A 13,079-nucleotide genomic window follows, 5' to 3' on the forward strand; every position below is an offset into this window, starting at 1 on the left:
AGCTTCATGAGAGCCATAATTTTGTTATTTTTATTCACAGCTGTATCTTTAGCACCTAATGCAGATGGTCAATAAATATTTGAATGAGTAAATGCATTTACTTTCACTTATACTGGTCCATCTTTCTAACTCTACAACAGTGGTAATTAAAAATAAATATTACTCTACATAAAATTTCAATTTTGCAATTAGCAAGTTACATAGAGTATAATTTTCATTCATTTTCAAAAGATTTCTCATACCTTATTGGCTACTGTTATTTTAAAATATGGGGGGAATGGCTCATAACAATGTCAGGCCAGTAGAGTATTGGGGAATCTGAGTATCTTTAACCCTTCTTCAGTATTTTAATTTCAAATAGCATGTAGATAATTGTTTTTCCTCAGAGTTTGGGATGATTTATGTGAGATGTATTTTAAACTAATATAGTCAGTATGTTAATCTAATATTCTGATTTTGTTTGGCAGGTTGGTTCCTTTGAACATAATCTTACAACTGATCTTCTAAACCACTTGGTATTTGTACAGAAAGTGTTCATGAAGGAAGTTAATGAAGTAATACAAAAAGTTTCTGGTAAGATGATTTGATACCTTATAGTGCAGAACATACAGCAGGTTTTTATTCTCATTGGTTATATGATGGTCCATGTAGCAGTGGTATGAGTATCGATCCTATCATTTAGATGAAATTGTTGAGTAACTCCCTAAAAATTCTGCATTCCTTTTATGGCTTTCTCACCTACAGATTCTTTTGCTTATTACTTTTGTCATATGTGATATATGTATTTACAATTTATAAATTAAACAAAGGTCCCTTATGCTTCCCTTCCAAAAAAAAAAAAAAAAACAACTTAGTGTGTGTCTGTTAACTAAACTAATCTTAAATCGTTTGGGAACAAAATTTAGATCAGTATTAAGATTTCAATTTTAATCTGTATCAGATGGTGACTGTATGTTGGCCACATGGTAAATTGTCTATAGCAACCCTTATTATATTTTTGCTATTCCTCAAGATCAGATTATAAGTGAGCTTCTTAATCACTATTTTATATTTTAACTGGAAACATATGTCTGATTTAAACAATTAATTGATTTTTAATTCACAAGGTAAAGTATTAAGAGGCATTAGGGTGGAAAACAAGTTGACTGTATAACAGTTCTTGAGGCTGAATATTTCAGTATGAATATAATCATGTTAAAATAATAGTTAAGCCTCATCTCTAAATTGGCATCAAGAGGAGATTCCTCCATGTTGATGGATAAATTCATTCATTTTACAAATTAAGTATCTAGACAGTGTATTATAATTGTGATGAGTTCTCTGAATGACAAGAAGAAGGTGCTATGTCTGTGTCAAAGGAGAAACTAACGTAGTCTAAGGAATCAGAAAAGGCTTCACAGAGGAAGTCATATTCAAAACCTCACAAGTGAAGTCTCATTTGGCAAGAAAGGAGAAGTAGAGAAGATTCAGGCAGAGCTTATGGACCAGTATTTGATAAGGCCCTGAAGGAGGACAGAACATGGATTAGGAAATTAAATTATGTAGCAGCTGTGTGAGCAAGAGATTTTCCTCGTTCTCATGGGTTGGTTCTGGTTGTATCTGAGGTCAGGAAGCTACTTAATAATCACATTGAAGAAGCCTAGCAGAGCTATAGAATTTTACAAGTTAATATAAAAATCAGATCAATTGGTAGTCTTGGAATTTTTCTAAAAATGGTTGAATACAAACCATTAAGGGAGGGATGAATACATAGCAGAAGCCCCTTCTGCCACTGAAGGTGTCTCTACTTGGAGACCATACAGAAGTTTTAATGTGGCCGATTTACCTGGTTGATATCACATTAGAACATTGTCTATAATGTGAAAGTAAAGAATATTTCAAGTTGGTAAATTTTTATGAGTTTTAAAGAGTATTTTCAAGACTGCTATTGCTGAATATGTATAACTAAAAAACAAACAGACTTTTCCATTAACTAATCTTGTATCTCTTACGGTAAAAAGCTAGGATTATAGAGTTCCTCGTATTAGTCTGGTACTGTAAGCTGTCAAAGTGGTTTTGATGAAAAAGAAAGACTTTTCTTAACCTTTGAATTACTACATTCAGTTAGGAGTTATAAGTAAAGTGTATCCCTAGGTCTATGAATAATGAACTGGAAAAGAAGACTGGAAATTAATGTTCTAACCATGAAGACTTGCTAATCACTGTGAAGAATAGAGAAATCAGATAATGATGCCGAAGTCATTTAGTGGCTGGATCTGCTCCCTGAACCATTCCTTCCTGACTGTAGAGACAGCATGAACCCTAGGAAAATAGCTGAAATGTAAATCACATATCATCCAGCTGGCCCAGGGCCTCATGGAGCACAGATGTTCCCTTATCTTTTTCAGCACCAGAGCATGTAACAGATTATTGAGAGGGAATACTTAGAATCCCTGTAGCCACATTTCTTAGTATTCTAATCTCTATATTGCTTCCCTACTCTCCCATAATCTTCATGATTATTTTCCTTGTTTCTTAAAACTTTTTCCTCATGCTTTTCCTTCATGTTACATTTCGCTTTAGGACATTTTCTATTGCATAGGAATACTCATGTTCACAATCGTCATCAAGTTTGTTAGGAAAGTTCTTTTTTGAAGAATCAATTCTTATAATCTTATTGCCCATGGATTGCCTGGGTTTCAGAAAGGTGTAGATAAGCACTGACTTAGTAAAGAGAAGAGGTCTATTTTTGAGTATGTACAGCCATTTATATGTAATGAGAAATATATATATAGTGAGGTTACCTTCTTACAGTTGGACCAGATCTATATTTAATTCATAACAAGGTAAAAACTGTGGAGTTAATGTGACTAATAGTGTCTCTGATATTTCTATAAACTAAAAGTATTATGTAATACATTTTGTAAGAGGCAGAGCTTGTCTTTTAAATTAAAAAAAATTTTTTTCTGAAACTATATAAAAGACATTCAGGATAGTGATAGATGAACAAAACAAATAGCCTTTTTTAAAAATCGACTGTATTTTTATTTATTTATTTTTATTTTTTAATAAATTTATTTATTTATTTATTTATTTATTTATTTTTGGCTGTGCTGGGTCTTCGTTTCTGTGTGAGGGCTTTCTCTAGTTGCGGCGAGCGGGGGCCACTCTTCATCGTGGTGCGCGGGCCTCTCACTATCGCGGCCTCTCTTGTTGCGGAGCACAGGCTCCAGACGTGCAGGCTCAGTAGTTGTGGCTCACGGGCCCAGTTGCTCCACGGCATGTGGGATCTTCCCAGACCAGGGCTCGAACCCGTGTCCCCTGCATTGGCAGGCAGATTCTCAACCACTGCGCCACCAGGGAAGCCCTCGACTTTATTTTTTAGAGCAGTTTTAGGTTCACGGCAAAACTGAGGGGAAGGTACAGAGATTTCCCAGATACCCTCTGCCTTCAGTCATGCATAGCCTCCCCCATTTTCAAAGTCCCCCATTAGAGTGGTACGTTTGTTACAACTGACAAACCTACACTGACACAGCATTATCACCAAAAGCCCATAGTTTACATTAGGATTCACTCTTGGCATTGTACATTCTGTGGGTTTGAACAAATGTATAATGACGTGTATCCATCATTATAATATCCTACAGAGTAGTTCCACTGCCCTAAAAATCCTCTGTTCTTTGCCTATTTATTCCTCCCTTGGTTGCTTCCAGGTTTTGGCCATTGTGAATTAAGGTGCTATAAACATCCATATGCAGGTTTCTGTGTGGACATAAGTTTTCATCTCCTTTTGGTAACTGCCAAGGTGCAAGATTGCTGGATCATATGGATCATATAAAAGTATGTTTAGTTTTATAGGAAACTGCAAAACTGTCTTCCAAAGTGACTGTACCATTTTGCATTCCCACCAGAAATGAATGAAAGTTCCTTTTGCTCCACATCCCCCCAGCATTTTGTGTTCTTTGTCACTGTTCTAGATTTTGGATATTCTGATGGGTGTGCAGTGGTATCTTACTGTGGTTTTAATTTGCATTTCCCTGATGACATGATGTGAAGCACCTTTTCATGTGCTTATTTGCCATCTGTATATCTTCTTTGGTGAGGTGTTTATTAAAATCTTTGGCCCATTTTTAATCAGGTTATTTTCTTATTGTTGAGTTTAAGAGCTCTTTGCATATTTCGGATAATAGTCCTTTACAAATGTATCTTTTGGAAATATTTTCTCCCAGTTGTGGCTTGTCTTGTTATTCTCTTGACACTGTCTTCTCAGAGCAGAAGTTTTTAATTTTAATAAAGTCTATTTTGGGACTTCCCTGGTGGTCCAGTGGTTAAGACTCCGTGCTTCCACTGCAAGGGGTGCGAGTTTGATCCCTGGTTGGGGGACTAAGATCCCTCATTCTGTGTGGTGCGACAAAAAAAAAATTAAAATTAAAATAAAAAAATTTTTTTAAAGTCTAATTTATCAATTCTTTCTTTCATGGATCATGCCTTTGGTGTTGTATCCAAAAAGTCATTGTCATACAGAAGGTCATTAAGGTTTTCTCCTTTGTTATATGATTTTTGTAGTTTTGTGTTTTACCTTTAGGCCTGTGATCCATTATGAGTTAATTTTTGTGACAGGTTTAAGGTCTATATCTAGATGTTTTTTGTATGTGGATGTCCAGGTATTCTAGCAACATATGTTGAAAAGACTGTATCTTTGCTCCATTGTATTGCCTTTGCTCAATTGTATTGCCTTTGCTCATTTGTCAAAGATTAGTTGTCTATATTTATGTGGATCTATTTTTGGGCTCTCCCTTCTGTTCCATTGATCTTTTTGTCTGTTATTTCACCAGTGCCACACTGTCTTGATTAGCTTGTAGTCTTGAAGTCAGGTAGTTTAAGTCTTCTAGTTTTGGTCTTCTTCAATATTTTATTGGCTATTCTGGGTATTTTGTCTCTTCACGTACACCTTGGAATGAGTTTGTCAATATCCACAAAATAACTTGGTAGGATTTTGACTGGGGTTGCATTGAATCTAGAGAGCAAATTGGGAAGAACTGACATTATCAGAGTTTTGTAGGTTTTCTCATGTAGATCTTGTATATATATTGTTAATTTATACTTAAGTATCTTATTTTTTGTGATGCTAATGTAAATGGTATTGTGTTTTTAATTTCACATTCCACTGTTTATTGCTGGTATATAGGAAAGTGACTGACCTTTGTATATTATTAACCTTGTATCCTGCAATCTTGCTATAATCACTTATTGGTTCCAGGAACTTCTACATAGATGATCAGGTCATTTGTGAACAGAGACAGTTTTATTTCTTCCTTCCCAATCTGTATATCTTTTTTTTCCTTTTCTTGTCTTATTGCATTAGCTAGGACTTCTTGTATGATGTTGAAAAGGAGTGGTAAGAGCAGACATCCTTGGTTTGTACCTTATCTTAGTAAGGAAACTAAGAGCTTTTCACCATTAAGGATCATACTAGCTGTAGGATTTTTGTAGATATTCTCTATCGAGTTGAGGAAGTTCTCCTCTGCTCCTAGTTTACTGAGAATCTTTACTATCAATGGGTGTTGGATTTTGTCAAATGCTTTTTCTGCATCCCGTAATATGATAATGTGCTTTTTCTTCTTTAGCCTGTTGATGTGATGAATTACATTAATTGATTACCTACTAGGAAAAAACTTCCCATCCCACTTACATTTGCTCCCTGGGATGATGCTAAATTCAATATACATAGAAAAAGATGAATCATTTTAAGACAGAATATTTGAAAGTTAAGCATAACGAAAAGTTTTTACAATAAGGGAAAGAGAAGTGGAGATAGAAGTTGGATTTTAAAATATTAGAACATTATTTCCTGAATGCCATAATGCCTGGGCAACAAATGGTCTGTTAATAGGAACTTTATCCCCAGGGTCCTCTGCCCCCATTTTGTTTTCATGTATAGGCCAAACCTTTATTGTCACACTCTTAATTATTATCTTATTTTTTATTTCTCCACCTTTATTTTTTCTTCCATTCTTTTTTGTTTATGACACACAAATATAAATGACAAAGGTCACATTTTTGACTGAAGAAATTATTTCATTGTACTGTTTTTCACTCAAATATATTTTCTCAGGTGTATAATCATGTTTGGTGTAATTATAGGTATAATGTCTTAATTTAGTCCTTAGAAAATGTCCTTTTTTTTTTTTTCCTGGCCGCACCACGTGGCTTGTGGGATCTTAGTTCCAGTCCTTATAAAATGTTCTTAATAAATATCTACATATGCAGTACTGTCCCTATCTTACAACATCTGCCTCAGTGAAATGTGACATGGCTAAAGTTCCCTGTTAAAGATTGAGTTAATGATCAGGAAAAAGAAAATGTTGTGTGTGTGTGTTTTTAAGCACACAAAGTAGTTATTATTTTCCTTTTAAAGAAATTGCCTCAAACCTTCAATTATTTAACCTCTTTCAGGTGGGGAGCAACCTATTCCTCTTTGGAACGAACATGATGGAACAGCGGATGGAGATAAGCCTAAAATTCTACTCTATTCCCTGAACTTGCAGTTTAAGGTAACATAAATAATAATATAATAATGATTCTTTAAGAAGTATTTTTCTACTTAATTAATGTATGCTTCTAGAAAATCCATATGATATATGAGTATGCCAAATAGAAAATAAAACTGAAGTAAAACCCTGTCCACGCAGAGAAGAAGCTTTAACAATTGAATATCCTTTAGGACGTTTTCCTATTTGTATTTTTATATATGTATATATTTCTGCATTTTTAAAAACCTTGAATACCTTTTCATGTCAGAACATTTAGATCCACTTTATCTTTTTGAACAGCTGTGCTATATATTATACAGTTGTAACAATTTAACTACTTCCTTCAGATGAACCTTTTGACTTTTTTCTAATTATTGCTGTTATAAATTACTCTGTAAGAAATATTTTGTACAGTTGTCCATTAAAATAATACCTTAATAGAAATGTTATTTCCAATATTTACGATATTAGTGTTCTTAAAAATAAAAATCTTTCTTACCAAATAGTTATTTACTTGTAATTAATGTATTTAACACATGAACAGTCTATATTTTAAATACAGAATACTGAAATAAAATTTAATAGCTAAAAAAGTTCCTACTGACATGAGAAATTAAAGGATGTTGCCAATTTTATCAGTTCATCAGGCATCCTATATGTGTTTCAAACATGGCTGTTTTATTTATCATATATTGAAAGATTTCATTTGTGTGGGTGTACATTGTTCATTTAAGATTCTTTTTTTCCTCCAAACATATAATCTGCTAGGGTATTCAAGTAACGGCCACAACTCCCTCAATGAGAGCTGTGAGATTTGAAACTGGATTGATTGAACTGGAACTTTCGAACCGACTTCAAACCAAAGCTTCACCAGGAAGTAGCAGCTATCTGAAACTGTTTGGTAAATGCCAAGTGGATTTAAATCTGGCATTAGGACAAATTGTTAAACATCAGGTGAGTGCTGAATATGTTGATATTAAAACTGTGGCTTTTAAACTTTGCACATCAATTTAAACTACTTTAAGTATTACTATACTTTAAAAAGTATTGAGTTTAAGTTCCTAAAATTTGATTGTAAATTCTAATAAAAAATCATTTAAGAAGGCCCTTATAATTTTACCTTGGTATTTCATTGAGTATATTGGCGGTATATTGTTCAGTGCAAATGCGATCACATGAAACTTGAATCTAGTATCTTCATAAATATTCGTTTATAATTTCTCTTGATTTTGTTAAACATTATTTTTTATTTCAACACTTTGTACTAACATTGGTCAGTCTTTAAAATGTTACTAAGTTTCTTAGCTGTCCTGTTTGATAATGGCAAATTTTGCATGCTATAATATTAAACATGTAAAGTTAAGAAAAATGTGTATATATATATGTTGATATATATACGACAGTAAATCAGATTCTGTTCTATAAAAATTAACTTTCACAGCTCATCAGGGAATTTTACTATTTTTTTTGCTAAAAATTATTATGTAGATTTAACCTTTTTCCTTCTTTAGTTTGAAGATTAAAAGAATACCAGTCACATTTCAAATCTGAGTGGCTGTATTAAAGATTATGTGGGGGAATAAATGAACAAAAATTTCATGTCATCTCTAGAAAAACAGTAATTTTTTCAAATAGAAACACAGTTTGAGAGGAGAGAGGATCTAATTATCTTGAAACATTTAATACATTGCCATTGAGGATATGGCCCTAATCCTAGCTTTTGTATGAATTTTATGTATGACTTCCTATTTATTTCTTATATACTGATTCATATTGTATATTAATTTCAAGTGTTTATGGTACAGAGTATCAGGAATTTATCATTGACAAATGAAATAAAGAAAAATGTACTGTAGTTCTTTTAGTGAAAAATACCATTAATGGTGTTAAAACTTCTAATTTTTTAAATTAAAATATTTTCCATTATTTGATTTTATTGAGCTTTTAATTTTATTTTAGGTTTATGAGGAAGCTGGTTCTGATTTTCATCAGGTTGCCTATTTTAAAACTAGAATTGGGTTAAGAAATGCCCTGCGAGAAGAAATCAGTGGTTCTTCAGATAGGGAAGCTGTGCTTATTACCCTGAATAGACCAATTGTTTATGCACAGCCTGTGGCCTTTGATAGAGGTAAGATGAAGTCTTATCAATACTGTCTTGTTAGATTTAGAAATGTTTTGGTAATGCTAGAAAAAATCATCTGTAGTTTACCAGTTTAAATGCTTGACAGCTAAATGTCTCTGAAATTTGAAATGTGAGCATCCAAAAAAAGTTTCTTGCTTATTACCATCAGTTTTTGAAGTTACTTTACTTTTTAAAGTTATTTGCTTTTTACATGGATCTATAGGAATGTCTGATTCAGAATTTTAAATTTTTTGGTTTGGATAACTATTGCACCCAATTGTCTTAGCACTGTCTTTATTCATTTATTCTATAAACATTTATTGTTTACTGTCTAGAAGTGGAATACAAATATGGAAAACAGGATCTCTGCCCTCAAGGAGCTCTCAGTTCAGTGGGAAAAGAGAACAAAGTAGACTACAGAGTGGAGATATATATATATATACACACATACATACATATATATACACACACACACACACACACACACACACTTCTTTTTTTCCCCCTTATATCTGAGGGTGTCTCTCACTTTCTCTGTGCTTCTCAGAGGAGAAACTAAATTTTCAGATTCAGCTTGGAGTTAGTTCACCAAGGAGACAGGAAATGAAAGCTTGTCCTATTTACCTCTGTATCTGAAGGCCTAGAACAGTCCCAGGCATGTAGTTAAGAACTAAATAAATATTTGCCAAGTGAGAAAGAACATGAATGAATATATATGAGCACAGAGGTCTAAGAAAATATAGCAGCCACTTTTTTAAAAGAAAATAATGGGAAATAAGGCTGAACGATAGATAGGATCTAATTAATGTGTCTTGGGCAAATAGGAATTGTATTTTAGAAGTAATGAAGAACCATTTATGAAGCCATAAAAGATTTAAATCGGTGGTGGGCATTGGCTGGTGATAAGATCAGTTTGTTAGAAAACTGCCCTTACCATTTTATTTTGCTAAATCTGGTGCACATTTTTTTTTTTTTTTCATTTCTCATCTTACCAACTTTTGATCAACTTTCAACAACTTCTTAAAGTACTTTCTACTCTTTGTGTCCATGACATAACACCTGCTTTTCCTTCTACTTCTGTGGCCCCTTCATCTTTATCTCTCTTTAGACTCCTCCTTGTATATACTGCATTAAATGATGGTTTACCTTAAGTTTCATTCTTGTTACAAACTCAAATGTCTTCGACTTCTCTCTCTAAATCACACTTTATTAATGTATACTCCCAGTATTACGTACCTCTCCTTCAAGAATTTTTAACTGTTGTAACAGAAAGCTGTATAAGGTCAGGGACCATGTCTGTTTTTGTTTGTTATTCCATGCCAATGCCTAGCATATATAGTAGGCATTTCACAACTAATTCATTGAATGAATGAATGGACCTGGATTTTCTTCTTTTGCCACTTTGCAGTCGCCTGCTTTCTGCTTTTTTCATTTCTCAAGTTGACTGTATCCTCTTAGATCCTTTCAAATTCTAATGCTACAATTTTCTGGGAATAATTTTTATTAATCAACAGGATTTTGCAGCTCTAGAGGTTTACTTGCCATATAGCTTTACAGTTTTTATTTTAATTTTCCTTCTGCCCTGTCTTAATTATCAAAAGCTGTGCTGTTTTGGCTGAATTATAAGGCTGCCTATGACAATTGGAATGAACAACGAATGGCTTTACATAAAGATATTCATATGGCTACAAAGGAAGTGGTAGATATGTTGCCTGGTATCCAGCAAACGTCAGCCCAGGCGTTTGGGACTCTCTTCCTCCAGCTGACTGTGAATGATCTGGGAATTTGCCTGCCTATCACAAATACTGCACAGGTATAAAAATCGAATCACAGTGCAAGATTAAGAGCCAGACATTTCTAGAAACCATTTTTATGTGTATAGAGTATAACAGTAAGCTTTTCAGGATAACAGTTTATAACGAGTTTAGTAGATAGCAAGTAAGATTGAACTCCTTCAACCGTTATTCATCCACAGTGTATTAAATATCAATTTCATGAGACTTTTCTCTGAAGCATTCTGATATGCCTCATAATAGTAATGAGATTGACACCCATCTAATAAATCTTAATTTTAACCTTGGAAAATAAGCAGCTTAGTTTTCAAAATTTTTTATTTGTTTTGTATTTGGCCAAGACATCTTTGGCATACACTTGATAATAAAATAGAAACAAAGGATATTTAAGGATGCTATATAATAATGTTTAATAACTTTATCTAAAACAGGGTAGGGAATTTCAAAATTCTTTTAAACTATAATATTTAATGGTAACAAAACTTCCAAGTTATGTGTACTGGATAAAGCAAAAATTTACTCTTTGGGATTTAGGACCAGTTCTCAGGAATACATATTTGCATGCACATGTGTGTGAGGGAAAAGGCTATGAACCCCCTGTTAGGCTAAGAAGTTACAATTATAACAAATACAGAGGTCTACATTTTACTGTTATAATTTACCTTAACCTGTAACCAGTTGTTGAATGAATTTATCTTTAAGTATTTTGTTTGGCAAAACAGTGTTAAGAAAAACTCTGAGTTGAGGATTGGCAACGTGGTATGTTTGTGCTTCAGGAGTTGAAAAATGATAATATTTTAATGACATGATGGACAGAGCTTAGGAAGGCCGTACACACCAGGGATGGTTGTCAAAATGAAAATGTTCCACACAAACTAAAAGGCTTGAGATAGAAAGAACAGATAATTAGCCTTTTGCAAGCTTAGTTTAAAAAAATGCACATGGCAATGCATTTCGCATGAGCAATTTAATTTTAAAAGTAGGCATCTTTCTAAACTGCTTTTTAATGAAGCTCTCTAGGGTTGACCCTTTCTAGATGTTTGATCTTATGAATCCTGTGAGGTTTCCAAATTTTAAAAGTTGTCACCTTTTGTCTCATTTCTTTAATATATTTTGCAGTCTAATCACACTGGAGACCTTGACACTGGTTCTGCTTTAGTACTGACCATTGAAAGTACTCTCATCACTGCTTGTTCTTCAGAATCTCTAGTTAGTAAAGGGCATTTCAAAAACTTTTGTATCCGTTTTGCTGATGGCTTTGAGACATCATGGGATGACTGGAAACCAGAAATTCGTGGGGACCTAGTGATGAATGCCTGTGAGTGTCTTTTATTTTCTGTATGAGGTTTTGAATTTTTAAAAATTAAAAAATAACCCCAGTGTCTTCATAAGTAAAACTAAAGGATGTTCATATATAGGAATGTTATTGGACTTTGTGAAATAAAGGCTATTTCTAATTAAAGATATCAGAACATATTTGTGAAAAACTGCAGCTTTCAGTTGTTTGGGTAAGTAAACCAACTAGGTATTCTTTTTGATGGTATAACATTTGAAGGTTTGCTCACTCCCTGATTTTTCCTGTAATTGATTCGTGAATGACCAGGTAAAGTGTCTTTGTTCTGTGGGGATCTTGAAACAAAGTGATAAATGTGTAAGATCCAGTTCATCCTATAACATAATACAGGATAACCGGAAGCAGGGACTCCAGCCATAAATAAGTCCACATGTCCACATATGTAGTATACAGAGTATAATTTGTGTGAATTCCTCTGATTCTATTATGCTCCATTAAACACAGCTTTAGTTATTCCTCTGGTTGTGAATAACTAAAGCTGTCTTTATATGCTATTTTGAAGGTACAGGGATTTATTTTTATTTTAATATTTTAAATATTACAGCAGAGTTGATAAAGCATCATTAATCTATTTTTAATTAATTTTTATTGGAGTATAGTTGCTTTACAATGTTTTATCATTAATCTTAATAATGAAGAAAAATTATATTTGCGGAATTAAAGGTTGTGGACTAAAATTCCTCAGCTAATCTGTAAAACAAAATTAATTACTTTTCAGAAGGTGGTATGCCATTATTTAGCAATTTTTTCCTCTCTTCACTGGAAGAAAATCTTCTTTCCAGTTCTCGGTTTTCTTTGAGTATTGGGAGAACTTTCCAGGGTTTTTATATCAAAAATTGAAGTTTTAGCATTTAATATTGGCTAAAATTTTAGGTGAAATTTTTTGGTTTTGCATGCTTTGCATTTAGATAATTCATAGGTAAAATACTAGGATTTCTTTGAAATACTTCAGGTTATGAAGAAGACTTGATATCAAAATACTCATGCCTAATACCCAAAAGACCAAAATTAGCCTTCATCAGAAATTTTTACAAGTAATCATTTTACATGGTTGTTATATATGTTTTAAAAAGTCACCATAACTGTTTTTTTTTTAATTTATTTTATTTATTTATTTATGGCTGTGTTGGGTCTTCGTTTCTGTGCGACGGCTTTCTCTAGTTGCGGCAAGCGGGGGCCACTCTTCATCGCGGTGCGCGGGCCTCTCACTATCGCGGCCTCTCTTGTTGCGGAGCACAGGCTCCAGACGCGCAGGCTCAGCAATTGTGGCTCACGGGCCCAGTTGCTCCACAGCATGT

The 13,079-nt window shown here is 33.5% G+C and overlaps 1 protein-coding gene across 7 annotated transcripts in view; it reads left to right on the top strand.

The window, feature by feature from the left end:
* BLTP1 (bridge-like lipid transfer protein family member 1) overlaps positions 1-13,079 on the top strand; it is a 204,629-nt gene that overhangs the window by 144,419 nt on the left and 47,131 nt on the right. For all 7 annotated transcript variants that reach the window (XM_059923532.1, XM_059923536.1, XM_059923535.1 and 4 more), the window contains 6 exons: positions 468-573; positions 6,436-6,533; positions 7,281-7,466; positions 8,472-8,640; positions 10,236-10,447; positions 11,547-11,745. In XM_059923532.1, coding sequence (XP_059779515.1) covers positions 468-573; positions 6,436-6,533; positions 7,281-7,466; positions 8,472-8,640; positions 10,236-10,447; positions 11,547-11,745 — 970 coding nt within the window. The remainder of the gene's footprint in view (positions 1-467; positions 574-6,435; positions 6,534-7,280; positions 7,467-8,471; positions 8,641-10,235; positions 10,448-11,546; positions 11,746-13,079) is intronic.

This window comes from Balaenoptera ricei, chromosome 5 (genome assembly GCF_028023285.1).
Source record: "Balaenoptera ricei isolate mBalRic1 chromosome 5, mBalRic1.hap2, whole genome shotgun sequence".
In the NCBI taxonomy this organism is placed as follows: domain Eukaryota; kingdom Metazoa; phylum Chordata; class Mammalia; order Artiodactyla; family Balaenopteridae; genus Balaenoptera; species Balaenoptera ricei.